Here is a 20,005-nt window from a genome sequence, read left to right as displayed (position 1 = left end):
AATTGTTAATGTCTAGAATGGCTAGCTAGGGTGGTAGTGGTGGGAGAAATTTATGTGTGTACTTGTATGTGTGTGCAGAATATTTATAAATGTTAATATTCTATAAAAACTGTTTATATGTTTAGTAAAATAAAAATAGTAGAGTTTTATACTTAATGAGAAAATATTAATGATTACTTTGGATTAAAAAATGAATTAAGGTTGATTTCAATTGAAAACAGGGATGTAGAGGTTCTTATGGTAGTTTCCTCCACTCTACTGAGTCAAACAAAACAGAGCAGTGACCCGAAAAAACTGATGTTGTAGAGCTCTTTAACGTTTTCTAGTTTTGGTTATCTTTATTTGTAAAGCTCTCCTCAAATTATTTTCCCATCCTTTACCACCCTTGGAAGTCTGTGATTACTCAAACATTTATAACACAGCATGTTGTGCAGAAATAGTTAACAGGTTGTTCTGCTATTAAGTTAAACTCAAATGTTTGAAAGTAAACCTAAAACATTTTTATTTTGCATTAACCATGTAGGTGTTGAAGGATTTTTGTTTCCAGATCTGTAAAAGCATGTGGGTTGTGTTCAGTGTATATGAGATGTGGTGGTTACAGACTCAGTGCAGCACTTCAGAGGTCTTAGCTCCTGGATTAGGATTACAGTGGTGTTAGGAAGCCGTAGATTGTAAATCTCTCCTCTGTAAATTCATCTATCTAGAGGTCCATTAACAAACTGCATCATACACGATTATGCTCGCTACTGTAGCCAGTCACACAATGCTGGAAATGATGTGTTAATGGATGAGTTCATGGTTCATCAGTTGATTTAAACATCCCACACACAGAATGGTTATAGTGTGTGTGCTTGCTCTTTGGAAGCCCAGAGCTGCACAGAGAAGTGACAAGCATTACTAGTTAGCAACAGAATATGTGGATGGTTAAATCTATTATATTAATTACAGTTTTCTGTTTTATCTCCATCCTAACGGTCTCCTTTACTTGCATCATTTTTAGCTCTAGGTCATTTCTCTAGTTTCACCCTTTTATTAGGGTTTTTTTACACTACTTTAAGTCATAGTCTTACTGCCTCACTAAAATATTTTGTGTTTTATTGAAGTTTACAGGTTCAGAGACCCTAATTTAATTCCTTTAAGCATGATCAGGAATATGATGAAATGTAAAGGAATCCAGGATTTTAAAGGCTCTGTGATGGACCGGTTTTCATCCATCTCTTACACCTCCATCTAGCACAAATTATTTTTTCTCCCTGGATTCTTTTTGTACTTCCTGCTTCACTCAAATCAACTAATTTTCCAGAGTCTCATGTTCTTCCAGTCTCCCCAGCTGCATTTTGAATCAGGTTAGGTAATAGGCTAGTGACCTGGGTTCAAATGTAGGTTTAGAGCTGCTGAACATCTGGATGCTTCACTGCTGACCTCCCCTGACTGATATGTTTCCTTGCCAAAGGACTGATAGTAAAATAATGAGCTGCTAGACCATGCCAGTGTAGATATGTCCTCAATTTACATGAATGCACACTTGCCTGGTGTTGGAGGCAGAGCGCAACACACAGTTTATAAGAATCATGCAGATTCTTATAAACAGAATCACACAGAAAAGCACTGTGCAAAAGTCTCGAGCCACCCCTCATTCTTTAATGTGTTGTTAGAAAATGGGAAAGATGTCCGGCGTCTTATTGAAACATGTAGAGTCATATGTGAACAAACTTGAAAGCCAATATTTGGTGTGATTATCTTCATTCTTCAACAGAGTCTGAAAGCTTTAGGTAATTTCTTTAAGTAGTCCTCAGGAATAGTTCTCCAGGCCCCTTCAAAGACATAGAAAAGCTCTTTGGATGTTGGCTTCCTTTTGCTCTGTCCTCTGTCAAGATGATCCCACACTGCTTCATGACATAGTTGGTTAAACGGGTCAGATTCTTGATTGGTTCATATCTGGATCATATCTTCATATCTGGTGGGTGGAAGTTTTTATTTTAATTAGCAGTTTTAGATCTGCCTAAAACCCAAATCAGGGGTTCCTCAAAGCACTGCCCTTGGTCCATTACTCTTTACAATTTGCATGATCTCACTTAGTACTGTCATAAGCAATCACAGTATACAGAAATCTGACCACATTAACACAGTATTGAAGTCACTTCACTGACTCCAAGCACAATATAGAATTACCATTAAAATCCTTTCAAGGATTAAGCCTATTATATCACAGCGCGCTCAATGGTTAGGTCCCACACTACATCTCTGACTTGCTCACTGTTTATTAACCAGTCAGAACTCTCAGGTCGTCAGACTGAGATGACAGGATTAGTCTCACTATACTGAGGGTGCTTTCAGTTATTGTGTTTCTGTTCTTTGGAAGGAGCTGTCTGCTGACCTGAGATATTATTAAATGTGTGAGTAAATTCAAATACAACCTCTAAACCTTTTTATTCAGACAGCCTTACACTCCATAGGTGTTTTTTTGTTTTTCTTGTCTTGTTTTATTTGAATTTGTTATTTTTACTGCTTTATTGTAAACCTACACCATACATGTTTTTATGTTTTTATCTTCTGGGTTAAGCACATTGAATTAGCATATAGTGAAATGTGCCATTCAATACTGTTCAACACTGTTTCATCCCTGGAGTATGTTGCTATTTCTTGTTTCTGTCGCTATAGTGTCTGGATTCTATTATCTCTCCACTGTACTGTGTTGGCCACAGTCTACAAAAGAAATGCATATCTATGCTGTTCACCTTTCTATTATTGTTTTATTTAGAGTAAAAAAGAAGATTTGAAGTACTGTATAAGTACTTTAAAATTGACAAACTGTTAGTTGTAGGAGTTTGTGGTGTAAAACAAGGTGTGTTGTCCTGATCTAATTCCATCTCCTAGAAGCAAACTATAAAGTCTTAAACTTTATTTGTTTGAACCTGTGAAAATCTGTTTCCCCTGCAATGATCTGCATATAGTGCAGCTGTTATTGTTTTGAAAAAATAACTGTGCGAGGCGAGAACTTCTGTTTTACTAGTATGTTGACCGTTTTCCTGAAACCTTCCTTACTCATTGTATTTTTGGTCACTTATCTTGGACATCTGAAGTGACATTGGACAATTGTTCTAGGTTGACATCACTGGCCCTAAATCTGAATTATATCCAAACTACAGGTAATGATCTGCCTCTAGGATCAAAATCTTTGCCTTCTGCTGTGCCAGACATTTGATTTTTGTTTTTGACGTTCTGTTATATGTAGTATATCACTGCAGTCAAGTGAATTCAGGAAATTTCAGGCTCTGCGGTGCAAGGAACAGCTGTGATTGGCACATGCAGGCACGCTGTCAGAGAGAGCTTGATTTGCTTTTACTTCATGTCTAGCTGTAGCACACATTTTCATTATCAGTCAATCACGTTCATTTAAAACTGCAGGAAGTTGAAATTGTGATTCAGATTAAAATTTGATTAATTGTGCAGTCACCTTCCATCTTTTAGTCTTGACTTCTGGATTCAAAAAGCTAACTAACCTTTAAAATCTACAAAACAATGTGTAAGATCACACAAGGTATACCTATCATCCTGCCTATAGTGATGTTACGCATTCATTACCAATGCTGCAGCAGTATTTTTTTGTGTTAGACATATAATTTGTTGATATCTGCAGGACGGACTGCATTTTAAAAATATCAGTATGTTTCATAGCTGAGAAGTCCGTCTATTGATACTGCTTCAAAAAGACCCAGTTACGTTACATCCCAGTCTATTTAAGCAAAATATACAGTATTTGTTAAATGTTTATATGTTACGCCTAACTGCAAACAAGGAATGTATTATAGTTTGCACTCTAGCCTGTGTTTACATTCTGATTTGGTATGTTTATTTTTCCAGCTGCCAGCAGATTTGATTTATATTCAGCAAGTTTATCATCTTTGGACTAAAAACATTCACGGTGTGACTTCAGCATCAGATATATTGCACATTCATTCAATAGTGGAAATTTTTCCATATTTGTTTCTTCCGCAAACAACTCATAAATACAGTGCACTAATGCCATATATTTGCATGAGAAAGGGTCTAGATGCGTAGCATTTGTTGTGATGTCGACTCTCCGGGCCCTCAGGGAGTGGCATTCTGTTAGCAGCTCCTTTGTGCAGCATGGTCCTTGCCAGATTCATCACTCTAGTCCCAGGGCATTGTGGGTTCAGAGCCTTTTTGTGTTCCATACTGGATGATAGATCTGGCTTTTTGCATCAGGTTTTATGAGATTTGCCAAGTTTGTTGTGTGAAACAAAATTACGATAAATAATAATAGATCTGTTTCTTGTGTAGAGTTATTTTATTTGTATGTTTTGTGCTTTTCTCTTAGGGACAAACCTCAAAAGAAAGAACCTGCTGGCTGCATGTAAATTAATGTTGAGTCACACTAAAGTGAATGTCTTTAAAGCCTTTTATTTGTATTTTAATCTTCCCGAGCCTTTTGTTACTACAGCTTTGTAGTGTTGCTGTTTATTCACCAGGATTAAAGTTACATCATTTAGAACCTCGGGGGTCCCAGCTATACCAGAGTCCCCGGGTTAACTGTGAACAGTGTCTGTCTAGGAGCAAGATCACTGGTGTGAATAACTGTTTATGAAGACTGTTACACTCCAGCTGCAGGAAAAAAAACATCTATAGCAATTGCTCCATCACTTATGGATTATATATTATACTGAAGACAGTTTTGACATTAGGAGATAATGCCTTTTGAGTCCTTTTAAATTGATTAATGTTCATGAGATGCAATTTTGCTGCATCATCTCACTACTGTTATACATTTGAAGGCTGATGATGGGTGTCACTGTCTCAGGGTATAGGCAGAGGTAAGTGCAGATGAGGAAGGGATGGAGTGGCACAAGTATTTCAACCTTTTGCTTAAGTAAAAGGTCTAAAAGTCCTGAACGTCTGAGCTATGGATAGTAAACATAAATGGAGACAGCACAGTGGAGCACCACAGGGGCCTGCATCCTCCACAATGCAGCCCCTTGATGGGGTTAAACTCTCTGCAGCATGGATATGATTGCATCATTGCACTCCGATCTGGGAACCAGTCTTTCCAGTGCTACAGTAACTGGTCAATAGTCAATATGCTCTGATGGTGTCATCTGTTTAGTATAAGAACCAGATGTGATGTTTTCCACAGCACCAGTATCGTCTTCAGTTTTAGATTCAGGTTGTAAAATGTGACTCACAGACAGCCGGCTAGCACATGTCCTCAGAACCTCGGGGCTCATACAATGACATAGCACAGGCACACCAAGAATACTAAACACACCATTTCTGTCCCATTTGTTACCACTTATCTGTTAAATATCAGCATTCCCATTGATTCGTTTTCACTCAACTAATCACTCCAATAACTTCAAGTTAGTTAGCAATTTTCAGGCATGAATTTCAAACAGGCCTGAAGTCCTTTATTGACGTGCAGTAAATAGCAGGTAGGTCTGCTGTAGATGTGTTTTCACTGCAGGAAACACTCAGTTTGATTTTGGTAAAGGTGCTGTCTTAGTTCTATCTGCTATGGAGATGGCAGGTTAAAGACAATTTAATGCGATCCAGTGTCTGATATTTGCTTTCTTACCTGCAGCTGAGCTGGAAAAAGGTCGAGGGCTGCTGTGCATGTGTGAAAACAACTGAAGTTACTCAGCCTTATGTCAATATTGCAAGTTTAGTTACATACTATTTTGGATTTGCCCAAAGCATAATAGTAATTAAATCACTTTTAACTGTATAGGTAATCTACACAATAGATTACCTAATATTCATGATTCATGTGGCAGATTATCTTGACAAAGGGAAAAAATGGACCGAGAAACAAAGCCATTATCATCGCTGCACAATGGAAAGCAGCTCAGCGTGGATAGGTTTACCTGGCCACAACAGGGGCCCTGATTTAAGAGCTGGTCATTTAGTACTCTGCTTAAAATAGCAATCCTGTTGTTTGGGTGTTTGTCTAAGAGGTATGTGTGACAGCGAGAAGGAGAATGAGTCCCTCAGGCTGTTTGTGTGTGAATAGCCTGTCTGATGAGCCTGTTTAGAAGCCTCATCTGAACACACTGACCTAGTAAAAATATCCAAAAGGGACAGAATCAAATAGCTGAATTTCTCAGTATATATTAATTTGTGAGCATGAAAGAGAGAAGATTAATGTGCTTAAATGCCACCCCAAAATCACAATCACTTTGCGATGGTCACCTTCTGCCTGTTTGTTTGGCCTCACATGACCTCGACCTCAAACGACTCTGCTATTTGTTTGCAGCTGATTGGAAATAAATTGCATAGGTGACAGTGCTGATTTGGATGGTTTTGTTCATATTTTTGTGTGCGCCATCTCATTCTCTGTAAATAAGAGCAAAAGGATAGAAAAGGGAGAATGTACTTTTCATTTTCTTGTAAAGATTTGCTCTTGACATTCAAAAGTGCTTCAGATAATTTATATTTGTGGAAATAATCAACATAAATCCATCCATCCATCCATTTTCAGCTAAGTCAGTGACATTTGTGTACAACACATAATTTAGATATCGTAGATATTTTGTACTAAAACTAATAATTTGAGCTTCACTGATTACATAAGAACAAATTTCGGTTACATTTAAGCCCTCAGACAAGTTCTCATAACGTTGATTAAGTCTTTTAGCATTAATGATATTATGAAAGTTGCCTTGCTATTACCTAGTTTTTCAAAATTTAAAATCTGGTATCTTATAGTGATACTTTTTAGTTTATAGAGCAATGTGTAATTTGTTGGAGGTGAAGGAAGTAAAAATCATTGCACTGGAAAATGAACAAGCTACAGCTAGGTGGAGGTGGTGGAAAGACCAAGGAAAGTTTTGAGCAGCGTCTGATTCCAAAGTTAAAAAATAAGAACCAGAAGTTAGAAAGATAAGACCTGCACTGCAGATTTAAGGTGTTTCTTTAGACTATGTCTAAAAGAGTCCATCCCACAAAGCACTATTATCATTATTAATTTCTTTAGTATTTGAAGACCTCTAAATTTTTGCTCGCATACAACATCAACACAGACTGATTGAGAGACAAGCGACACATTTCTGGACAGGCTGTCTTATCAGCACAGAGCTAAAAACATAATGATATTCATACCAAATTCACATCTCCATCGGTCTCACATTTTTAATTTCCTCTCCATTCAGTTCCACAGTCATCTGTGAGCTAGAGCGCACATCCAATATTCTTCTAATAAATTTCATATCAAGGAAACCCACACAAATAAAATTGGCATGGTCTGTAGTAGTAGACCATTTGAATATGTGAAATGCATTAAACTTTCCCCCTGCTGGTGCCCTGGAGTGACCAGGAGCAGGCTGGCTCACCTTATTAGAACTAAATGCATGCAGACACCTCGAGGTAAGCTCAGAGTGCCAAATCATTATGAATTGTAACGTGGACACATCATTGTGAGCCTGTGAGTGTACTGAGTTAAAAACAAATCACCTGTTTCTGTGGAATCTGTGTCTAATGTGGAAATGAGGATGAGACTTGTATTGACATCAACAACACATTGCCATTGTGTTTGATCTTGACTCAGAGGTAGCTGTTTTTAAAAAAATGAAATTTAGCCTCTTTTTAAATTTACAGTCGCATATTCTTTTATTGTTGTTGTTTGTATACAGTGAGTCAGCAGCAATCTCCTGCTGGATGCCTCAGTGTTTCACCGGTGAGAAAGATACTGACACAGGGTAAACAGGTCATCAGAGCCATGGGATGAAACCGAACGTCATTAACTGGGAGGGAGAAAGGCAAAATATAGAACTACAATGGGCTGCAGCGGGCTCAGTGGGGCTGAGCATGACAACACAGCTTTTCTCCCACTTTCTTTCTTGTTCTCACTCACTTCTGTGGTTGCTCTCTGGGAAAGCTCCAGGTTCTTCTGATGTGGTAAGGTCCCCTTTCTTCATACTAGCTGCAGTTAGCTCACCAAATAAAATGAAGTTTTATGTTTAATTGAGAAGTATTAACAGCAGAAGTCTGTCGAAAAGAGAATTTGGTTAAACTCGAAGAAAATGTTTCTTTGTTCAAAACTTGGCTGCTTAAGTATTTTGTTTGAAGTAAAGTAGACGTCCTTCTGACAATTCCTGAATTTTCTCTCACATAAACAATAAATTTAACTCAAACAGAACCCTGAAAAAAGTGCTTTCATCCACAGTAATCCACAATTAAGTGCATTTTTCTGCAACAGTGTGTGGCCTACCAGTGTTTGTGAGCTTTCTGAAGGAGGCAGAGATAGTCACTACTTGTTCCAGTGGCAGTATAGACTCAAAGTTTGGTTCCTGAGACTGAGACAGTTGTCTCTTGACCTTCTCTGCTAATATCTATAAATGGTCTGACCTTCACTTTTTAAATGTACATATAAATAATGAACAGATTCTCTGTTGTAAAGTTGAGCTAATAATCAATAATTTTGTGACCTTTTCATAGGTTGATCATTTCCTGTAGTGATCTATATGGGGTTAAAGTGACTGAGCATTGAAGGCAGTTGTTGTATAACATTAGCCTGAGTTTAGCAGGGATAACATGCATAGTATAAAAGACACAATATGTTAAAATGAAATGTGTTAAGGATGTAGCTTAGTTTCAACAAATACCCCCTTGGTCAAAAGTAAATGCATTAATAAACATGTTATTTTTTAACTGGCAAGTTATTCATGTACTGTAGTTAGGGAAAGTTTGTGGCTCTTCTATTAATAACACCAGCATTCAACCGGACCTTGGTAAGACTTGAGTGAGAAACCAAATCCATCATAATCCGAGTCTAGAAAATAATTAGCATCTGTGTTAGTGAGCCACACTCATACAAGTTCCTAATTAAAAGTGTGTCACTCTCACTTTCTTATTTCAAAAAGAAAGCAACATTAACAATAATCTAATTCAATCTAAGCAAAATCCAAACAAAAAAAATTAAGAGAACATATTTGACTAAAAAAGGAAAGAATTTTTTTTTATTTCTTTGAGGATTATCTTTATAGACAGTTTTCTATTATACTTATTTAAACAATAGAGCAGATTTGGAAAACATTGAGATAAATAGTGAAGGTGATTAAGAAAAATAGCTCCCACTGCTCCCTTTATTTCCTTCTTTCATTCCCTCTGCTGGATGCGTAATCTTTGTTTTGTTTTGAGGACGCCTCTCGCTGTGTTGGTGGAAATTATTCCTTCATTGCATCTACTCATATAATCTTCATTAGTGAGATGATTAAAAAGAAAAAGAAAAAACAAAACAAAAGGTATGAATCTACCCCTTCCTCCCTAATGTATGCTGCACACGGTTGTATGTGAATTAAAGTTGGCAGTGGTTTATTTGACTTGATTATTTAATTCCTTATAAACTTGGTTTTATGAGACAAGCTGCAACAGAGACTGAGGTTTCAAATCTTTTTGATTGGTTTAGTTATGTTTGTTTGGCCCTCTGTTCACATTTCACAGTAATAACACATAAAAGTGACACAGGAGGGAGATTGGCCGGATGACAGCTGCAGACGAGGCTGTGTTTGAGTCATTGTGAATGTGTGCATGCAAATTTTATTGAGGGTATATCGACATATTTATAACTTTGTTGTGCTGTGATTTCTTTAAAATGTCTTTTTGACCTTGCAGAAGAAACCAACTTTTAACATACTCGTAGTCCATTCCAACACGTTTTTAAAAAGAAAGGAAAAACAAATGGTACAGATGGTGAATAATGGTTCACCATGCATGTGTGTGGCTATTGATGAGTTTAAATGTTTATGTGGGAAAAACATTTATTTATCAATCCCACTTGAGCAGAAGGTACTGGGCCTCGGGTGGACGGGTTCATAAAGTCTGAGAGTGTGAGGAGTCTTAGGAGCAGTCAGAGGGCATCTGCTGTGCTGAGCAGCTTCTTGCCTTTGACCTAAGGCTCCGTCCTCCTATAATTCTTCTCATTATAGTCCTAATGGGCCAATCAGCAGCATGCTAAGCCAAAGGCATGCTTCTATCATCTTCACAGCTTTGCAGGGCTGTGTCAGTAATCCCTTCTCCTTTTTCCCATTCATACTACATGTCTTCTCTGATGTATTTGTTCTGTTTCACTGGATTACTCCATCCAGCAATTCACTGTTGACTGCCCTCTGATGTTAATATGAGGGAGTACTTTTACTGTTTGCATTAGAGTATCTATATGCATGGGAAGAGTAGCAATTTGGTATCTAGAAAACAATGTGTGGATTTAATGACCTGTGTGCTGTTGACCATGTTTTGAGAGTGTTGTGATTCCCAGAACATATTGGTCCTATGAAATCCTTTAAACAAACTATCAAAAAATAACAAAGATAAAAAATTTATGGGATTTAGTATTCCATCCACCCATCCATCCATCCATCCACCATCCATCCATCATCCATCCATCCATCCATCCATCCACCCATCCATCCATCCATCCATCCATCCCAACCACCCACCCATCCATCCATCCATCCATCCATCCATCCATCCATCCATCCATCCATCCATCCATCCATTTGCTTCTGCTTATCCTTTTCAGGGTCGCAAGGGGTGCTGGAGCCTATCCCAGCTGTCTTAGGGTGAGAGGCAGTGTACACCCTGGACAGGTTTCCGGTCACCATGTAGCACATCATCATATACCAGCTAGCCCAATATCAGTAACCCTTCAAACGTCACTGCTGTTTAGTTTCCTGTCTTCATTTATGCCAGAAGTGATAGCAGAGCTATATGTTTTAATTTTTTCAGAAATTCCTCAGTCAGAACATGGTATATCATGTTTAGGTGGGAAACTAGGCGAGCTAACTTTCTGCTAACTTTTAACTCAGTGAAATTGAATAAATTCTGTTTTTATGGATGCCTGGATTTTAAACTTCATTGTTACACCTGGTAAAGCAGCCACACTGATCATTTTATTAAAGATGAAATAATTTTATCTTTAATAAAATGAAAAAATGATAAAACTCAGAAAATCTCAATCTGCTTTCATAAAAATTAGTTTGCTGTACTCAAATAGTATCTGCAGCCACCAAATTTGAATCCAGTAGCCAGTAAATCTGCCACAGCTCTGCGATGCTATCGCGTCAATGTGGATGAAAGACTCCAGCAACTTGTTGAATCTATGCCACAAATAATTAATGCCATTCTGAAAGCAACAGGGGGTCCAACTTCACAGCAAGATGTAACTAATGAAGGAACTAGTGGGTGTATATTATCACTTCGACTGCTAATTCACAACTTCATCTTATGTTTTTCATTGTAGCTGGAATCCAATATCATTAAGAAATTCATCTACACCAACCCTCAGATGCTCACGTTTGTAGAGAATTAATGCTATATTGAATCAAGTTATTGGACATGCATATGATGTCATTTTAAGTCATTTTTGATACTCTAATTCCAGCTGTTTAATAATAAAGGCAGAAAATCTGATTTCAATTTTTTTTTTTTACATTTTAAGGCCAAATACAGTATCATCCTGCAGCTAGTCAGAACAGTGACTTCAAGGTTAACAAAGTGTCGTGATGTGAAAAGTTAGGTTGTTCTTGTGCTAAACATGTATGGGGCATTTGAATCAATAATGGTGACAAAAGCTGGGCCAACAAACACATCAACCTAATCACCTTAATCCTAGAGATCCCCAAACTCACAGTCCCTCCACCCTCTCTTTGTGTTACAGTCAGCAGATGTATCTGCATATGTCAGCACTTGTTTATTTGTTCATTATTCATCAAAACTCATGGCTCAACATACACACCTTCTTCTTATACATTTTCAATAAGCTCACAGGATAAACTATAGAAATCAAAAGCCTCTAGAATGAGGCAGTAAGGCAGTGGTGCCAGCAAATGAAGGGTAAAAGGTTCTCAAGACCTTTAAAGCTACTTTTTGGATTAGGAATTCAGCCCAAATGCACCACAGAATATGTTCCAAGAAATTGGATAGTCCAAGCCAAAAAAAAAAAACGTCTTTCTCCATAACATTGTTATTCTACCACTAGATTTATGGCTTAAAATGCAAAACACACCCTATCAATCACATGCTGACCTTCAGAAACTATTTATAGTGAGTGGAGGGCATGTAAGGAGTGGAGCATTTATACTAACTAGTGGAGCTTAGGTGTAAAAAACTCATAGACCTCCATACTTGCTTTCATTCTCACAGAGCCTCCATGCGTATATGTTATAAATGCAGCAGACGGCGCTTTGGGTTTAATATGTATTCAACACAAACCCCTTTTCCTGTTGCATTTGTCCTCCAGGGTCCTTGCAGGGCGAGTACCAGAGAAGACTGTACAAGGAGCTGCTGGCTAACTACAATCGATTAGAGAGACCTGTGGTCAATGACTCAGCTCCCATCCTGGTGGAGCTGGGCCTCACACTTCTGCAGATCATAGATGTGGTGAGAAAACTGGATGTGTGTGTGTGGCATGGTATCTAGTTTGGTCATTTTAAAATAAAGAATGTGTGGAAAAATATGAAGTTTTCCAGGTGTAATTTTATGAAAACCTGAAGTGGATTTTAGTTACTTTAACGTTGACATTTTTGTATTTAGCTGAGTGTTACATTCATGGAGACTTTTCCGTGTAAGAGTTGTGGCTTTAAGGTTTGCGCTAATTTTGCAGGTGACATTAAATATTACACAATACAGGCAAGTATATATGCAAATGTGTTCTTGTTGTGTCTGTTTGAAGCTGTAATGTGGGTATCCATGAAGTGATTGATGAATCAAACACTAGATTTGGGTTAATGAAACAATTTTAAAAGCTCTGTTTTATTCTATTTATTTTCATTTTAAGGTGGCTCTATTGTGTAGTAGTTTACTTATTTGCTTGGCAAGTGAAAGGTCACTGATTAGAGTGAGGCCCACTGTGGTGACCACTTGTTGCAAGGGAGGAGCCAAAAGAAGATTACATTTTATTTTTTTTAATTTTTGCAGCTCCTTCTTGCAGCTCAATTGTAGTTTTTTACCGTGCCTCAAAAGCCCTGTGATTTTCTCTACCACAGTTTCCCATGTTGTCTGGAGTATATTTAAGAGATTGTTTAGAATCTCCTTTCCTGATTGTGAGTTTGTGTGAGATTGCTCATACAATTCTTGTTTATTAGCACACTGAATGGCTGTTACCAGCTGTAATGCATCCCATTTGGCCAAAAGGTGCCCTCCTAAACTTTGTGGTAAGACTGTTTTCCTTGTTAATGGTTGTGTTTAAACTCAACTTGTGGTTTGTCTTACCTTCGACCAAGTTGTTCTGGTGCATAAATCTAACCAAACCCAAATCTTACTGTATAGTTTAATTTTAAACTAGAACTCTGCCCAATACACAGTGGAGTGACCACTGTTGATGTGTCTATATAAGAGTACGGTAATAAAAAATGGTAAAAGTAATTCAGTGGTTGATAATATTCGATACAGGGGAGCTTAATACACTTTAAACAGTTGAAGTTTATGAACATTATATTTTATTCCTCTTTTCTCGGGCCTGTGACCCCAAAATCAGGTTTCTACTAACTTTAATGACTTTTTAAATAGTAAATGATCTTCTCAGAGTAGCAGCAGGTTGTCACATGAAGCCTCATTAACCATCAGAAAGAATCAAAAACGTAACAGACCCGACAGAGGCTGTGTGTACATTTATCAGTCAGTCTCGTCCACAGAGAGGAGGCAATTTAGGGAAGTGTTAGCGTGTTACATGCACTGGTTCTGAGATTCAACAGCCATGTGTCTGCTGTCATTTGTCAGAAATGACAGATGCAACAGTTTGTGTGCGTGAGAGCGTGCACTTTCAAAAGGACGTCTTCCTTTTTACTGAGACAAAGCGTTTCCAGTTGTTCTTGTTTAATCTATTTGATAATTAAGGAACCACATGTTCTTCTGATGATCTACAGCTTCTAACAGACTGAGGAAGACATTCAGACAGATTCAGAATTTTACACTAGTTTACTGTAGTAGGGCTGTAGTCTAAAACAAACAAACTTTCAGTCCTTCTAAAATCACCTTTCAGTCTGTTTTTCCACTAATTTTTGTTTCTCTTTATATGTGGTGATGCTTCTTAAATCACTGAAAAGCTTTTATGTAAAAACTGAGGACTCAGATACTTACAAGTCATTTATTTGTCAGATCAGATTGGCTCTCCTTCATAAAGGGTCTTCAGTTAAGAGTGTACAAAAGATGTGTTTGGAATTCAATTTTTTTAGACTGAATGTCAATTAACTTTTCTGCACCTCAATATGTTTCTTTTCTGACAAAGATTTTTGACTGTTCCAGACAACTTTCAGAGAAAAGCTAATCCTGTTTATTCCTCCTGTCTCTAACAGTCTGATTTCCAATCCTTTCTACTATCCATGTTGTTACTGAGATACTTTGACACGTGTCACCATCTTCTGCTCTTAGTTCAGTGGTATCCTTCGTTAATAGATACTCAGATTTTGTCGAAAGTGTGTCTTTGAGCATGGCCCAGGCCCATTTATTCCATCATACACCTTCCAAGCAAAGTCAGCAAATTGAAGTGCAGTTTTTGTCCGCTGAGCTGCTTCATATGGACATAATGTCTGTCCTGCTGCTTCAAAAGTTATCAGTTTCCTAAAAAGTCATTCCTGAGAGAGGCTGTTCCAGGGCATTTTTGTTGTATAAGTAGAAGCTGCTTAAAGCTCTTGGCAGTCTCTGATGCTTTTTCAATAATGAATCTGACCATCCTCTAGTTTTTTTTTTTTAACTTGAGTGACGTGGACTTCATCTGTAATCAACAACTAAGGGAGCAGTCTTGACAGCAGGGTTTTGACGATGGTCTTAAGGAACTTTGTGATTTCTCATCTTGGCTTCTAGACAAGTTCATGCCACTGAGACCTGCATTGCTCCTGTTCTCCAACATCTTAGCTGGTGCTTCAAACAGCAACTGGTGTATTGTTTTCACTGAAGCTTTGGTCTGATTTTTATGTGACGTGAAAATGCAAATGAACACGTATTGATAGAAACACCAAGATATTACTAGGAAATGTATACAACACTATTACTGTAACATACAGTAGAAACCCCCAAAGCTTGATTTTTGCTGCAATAATAATAATGATAGACCATAAAATAAATAAATAAATATTGCCATTCTGTACATTATGGCCCTGTTTACTGTGCTGCAAGAATTTTGTCTGACATCAAATAGATATGCAAATTCAGCTTTTCAGGATATTCTGTTTTATTTTGATTGTTTCATTAAATTGTTTATAGACAAAGTTATTTACCTTTTATTTGACAAATTCAAAAAGAGGATAAAAAGCTAAAAAGATGCAGGAATTCTGCTTGGATTTCATTTAACTTATATCCCCTTTTCTTTAAAGTAAGGGAGCACAGGGAGCAGGAATAGTGATGCTTGCAGAAATGCTAATTTCCACCCTGCAGCTAGAATATGAGCAACATCATTTCCAGAAATGCTATATGTACACTTTAAAAACATTTCCAAAGTTCATTATTTTATAATGTTCGTCATTCTTTGATTTCAGCAAGACATGCAGTATTTTACAAGAGCTAGCATGATATTTTACATTACATCACCCCTGTTTAACAGACAGTGTTATATAAAAAAGCTTGGAAAAGTTTTAAATAGTCCTTTGCCACCATGAAGCTCTTTAACTGAGCTACACTTTATTGCAAAAAATCACTTCTAGAAGGTTTCACATAGCGTGGTTGGTTCTTTGGAAATGCAAAACAGCTGCAATGACTTGCTGATCACAAAGGCATTTTCCAGTTTATTAAATATGAATTGCTTTGGTTCTTCGCTCTTATATAAAAGAAAATCTCACTCTCTTTTTGTCTTTCTTCTACTTCTGTTTTTAGGACGAGAAGAACCAAGTGCTGATAACGAATGCCTGGCTGCAGCTGGTGAGTTAAAGTCTGAGTGGGGCACATGACCATCAACTTAATGTGCTGTAATACTTGCTTAATTGTTGTCTCTGAAAATAACATAGTGCATGCTCTAAAAGTTGGAATAGTCTTACTCATTTCGGCAACTCTATTATCAGCATTATAGGTGTTTTTCAGTTACACCTAACAATTTGGCTTTTTTAACCTGCGCACCTATGAAAGCCTGCCTGGACCCAAGCACCAGATTCTCGGTCTATGGAAAAAACATTGGAGCAACCTGATATTTAGGTTTCTAATGGTACACAACACATAGGTTGTTAACACAAAAGGCTCAAGCAGCCAGATTCAGTGTCTCTGTGTCATTGTCCTGTTGCCTTTCCCGCATATACTGTTTATATGACACAGTCGACACCCAAGTCCAAAGTCCAGGTGTATTTAAAGAAATAGAGCAGCTTTCAAAAAGCTAAGGGAAGAGTTATCACTAGTTTACTGTCCCATGCTTTTTCTATTTTAAGATACAGACTTTTAATGTAGCTTGTCTGCTCCATTTACATTTTTGCTATTCAATTTCTTACATTGTGACAGGTTACAGGTTTAGCAGTGCATGAGGGTAAATTATGCCATTTTATAAAAATGCCACATAATCTATAACTGAATGAATGAGTCTATAAATATGTATGTTTCTGTCTCAGTACTGGACAGACATCTACCTGACCTGGAATCCAGAAAACTATCCCGGTGTCCAAAACCTGCGATTTCCTTCAGACCAGGTCTGGACACCTGACATCCTTCTTTACAACAGGTCAGTTCTGACTTTGTCCACTCATTGCAGCCTTACTTTAGAAGGTTATGACCTTGATCTTTCTTAAAAAAATGTTTTTCTACTTTTCTTGTGGAGCAGTTTAACACTGTCTGTCCTTTGCTACAAATAAACTCACCTCTCAGAGCCATCTTTCCTTGCACTATGTATTTTTGACAGGAGCGAATTAAACGTGTATATAATTCTTTAGATATGCCGCCATTTTTAAAATTAAATTCCACCTTTAATCTCCACAAAACCGTGCAGATTAGTTTGAGCCAAAGTGATAAATATTCAATCAAAATGCAGCACAAACACATTAATACAAAACAGGAGGAGACGGGTTATTTTAAAAACTCTGTGGCAGTCAAGTCACTGACGATGAACGAAAGCTGATAAAAAGCAGCTGATGTCATTAAAACTGATTTTCACTATATTAAAAAAAATATTAAAATGTTAAAAAATAATAGTTTTTAATGAATTTAGGAGCCGCACAAGAGCTAAGGTCAAAATCATTGTTTTCATAAACGATGTTCAACAAGCTCATTGCATTTTTGATTCAGGTCAAGCTGATGATGGTGGCTTATCCACTTCATGCTTCTGTGTAAGGCTTTCTCAGTCCAATTAGAGATGTAGGCCAGTTGTTTTCCTCCAAAACAACTAATTGCAATGCTTGAGTGAGAGATGGATGTTCAGTTTGAAACTAAAAGGAAAGGAGAAGATGAAGGGATGGATAAATTTAGTACCTCCAGCACACACATCACATGGAACATTAGGACAAAACAAAGGTCTAGGAGTATTAACCCAAATTTTAAAAGCTTAGCTTTTAGACCTGCCAGGATTACCCAACCTAATCTCTTGACTCTCACCCCTCTCTTTCCCCATGTCTGCCTTTTACCCTCCCCTACCCCTTCACCGCCGGCCCGTCTCACCATCCCTCTTTTCATTTCATTTCATTTGTGTCTCCCTCCACGTCTCTTTCATAACTCACTGTCTTACTATAATTCATTCCATTCAATCAACTCTTTCTCTCCATATTTTATCGTTCCCATCTTTCATCGAGTGCTCTTTATAAATCACTCCATCTGCTCTGTCGAAGTGTCAGCATGTTTCCTCGCCCTCCTCTCTCTGCCCGCTTGTCTTGTTTCTGAACTGGCTACACACTCCCCTAAAACTTAGGTGCTACAAATGTTATTTACCAAACACTTTGTTTTGGTGTTTTGTCTCCATATTTTTTTGTTTGACTTTTTTTGTCAAATCTAATCAAATCATAGTGAAATGTATCAGTCTGTGCAAAAAACAGGTTCTGTCCTCTTTGTTTCATGGTTTTCTATAAATTTGCATACTTTGTCAAAGTAAATTCTCCCTGTTGTATTTTACAAAATATATTCATAGTAACATATGTCCATTACAGCACTGCTGCTAATATATTATGGCCTGAATATTTTTTTTACAGTTTTTTTTCAGAGCAATGGCTGAAAAAACCCCCAAAACAGATTCTGTTGAGAAATCAAAGAATCTGTTGAACTCACTAAAAATGAACAGCAACATGAAGCTAAATATGAAGATCCAGTCCACAGTTGAGCATGAGGGTTTATGCACCTCATGAGGAAATATCTAAATTTACAGTTTTCAGAAATATTAATAATATAGCTACTATTACAGTTATTATTGGTAGGGTTGCTATAGTTACACTGCATGACACTGAGCTTTTACACAAATGCACAACAAACATCTGTACAAAAATTCCCACGACCTCTTCTCTTAGGGGTGCCACTTGGGCTGAGTACTTACTAGACAAAAGCTTACCATTAATTTTTTTATTCATTTCAATTGTATTAATATTACCATAATGATGTTTAGAGGTGCTGAGATCCGATTCTGTCTAAATATGGAATGGACTGAATGGAAAGACAAAAAATGAGATAAGCCAGCTCATTTCTTTCCCAGTGTGAAATCTCATATTTCTCCGATATTGCTTTTGTTATTGTCAGCCTGTTTTGTTCACACTGCTTCACAATTATATTTTACGCATGGGTAATCTATACAGTGAGCCATGGATTTATCATCCAGAAGATATCTGTGCATTCCTGCCTGGGGAAAATAGTTTTTTATCCTCCATCTTTGCAATAGTTTCAGTCTTTAATTAGCACATTTCATCTTCCAGTTCAATAATTACAGTGGGTCTAATGACTTGCTTTTCGTCAACTGGCCTCATGAAAACACAAACCAAACTTTAATTAACAGATGAGACCGTTAAGATATTTCTCTTCTACTGAGACTTCTACTTTACTTCTACTATGGCTTCTCTGAAAAAAACCAAAACTTTTCTGTTAATTCACAAAATACTAAGTTTTAAAAAGACACTTTATTTTCTGTTTCATGCTTTGTCTTTTACTTGTTTCGTTTTAGTACGCCAGGTTTTGGATGAAGCCTTTATAAATGCTGAAACTGTCACGGTTCTGGGTCCATTGGACCCAGTATTTTGAGTTTATTATGTTTTGGTTTATTTCTGCTTCATGGATTGTTTTCTTCTCGTAGTGGTGATGATGATGATGATGATGATGATGATGATTATTATTAGTTTCTGTTTATCCGTGCTTAAGGATTTGTTCTCAGTTATATCTCACGTTTAGTTTAGTTCAGATTCCATGTGTCATTCTGTCTGTCTCTCAGTGTATAGTCTGCATGCTTGTTTAGTAATTCATGTTTCCTGTTTTATTGTGAAGGTCTTTGTCTTATGTTAGTGTGTGCAGCTTAGCTCCCCCGTCTCGTTAGCCCTGATCTCTCCCAGCTGTGTTTCCCTCCTGTTGCCGATTTCCCCCGTTACTACCCTGTGTATATAAGCCCTGTGTTTTCCCATGCTCAGTGTCGCGTCGTACCCTCAGATTATGCCTGTGTGTTTTTGGTTTTGGTGTTCAGTCCTCACTTCATGTTTTGTTTTCTGGCCAGCAATAAAGCTGAGGTTTTTGAGTTGCATTCCGTTTTCCGAGTCCTGCATTTGGATCCTCCTCTCTGCCTGCCCGCACACAGAGCCCTGACAGAAACACTGAGAATGATTCAGACCTTTGATGGTGCAGATAAAATAATAGTTGTTATAGTTATACCATTGTGACATTTTTCAAAGCCACCCAGTGGCAGGGCTGTTCTGGTTGCTGAGCATGTTTGACATCTCTGATATAAAGTAAATAGAACTATAACGGGCCGAATATTTGAGCTGTTAACTTTTCTCTCATTAGAGGAAACAGAAAGCTGCAACGATGAACATAACAGACGTCAAATTCAGGTAGGATAAAGACTGAATTGGAGTTATGGCAGAAAACGTAAACATACAGCACACAACATTGTGACAGGCCATAT

At 37.5% G+C, this 20,005-nt stretch overlaps 1 protein-coding gene across 1 annotated transcript in view; it reads left to right on the top strand.

Moving 5' to 3' along the window:
* LOC102309658 (neuronal acetylcholine receptor subunit alpha-7) overlaps positions 1-20,005 on the top strand; it is a 31,325-nt gene that overhangs the window by 2,357 nt on the left and 8,963 nt on the right. The window contains exons 2-4 of the mRNA XM_005913403.3: positions 12,254-12,393; positions 15,820-15,864; positions 16,539-16,648. Of these exons, the coding sequence (XP_005913465.1) occupies positions 12,254-12,393; positions 15,820-15,864; positions 16,539-16,648 (295 nt within the window). The remainder of the gene's footprint in view (positions 1-12,253; positions 12,394-15,819; positions 15,865-16,538; positions 16,649-20,005) is intronic.

This window comes from Haplochromis burtoni, unplaced genomic scaffold (genome assembly GCF_018398535.1).
Source record: "Haplochromis burtoni strain Fernald_Lab_line unplaced genomic scaffold, NCSU_Asbu1 Contig_4, whole genome shotgun sequence".
Taxonomy (NCBI): Eukaryota; Metazoa; Chordata; class Actinopteri; order Cichliformes; family Cichlidae; genus Haplochromis; species Haplochromis burtoni.
The sequence above is the reverse complement of the archived record's forward strand: the minus strand, read 5'-3'. Positions and strand labels throughout refer to the sequence as shown.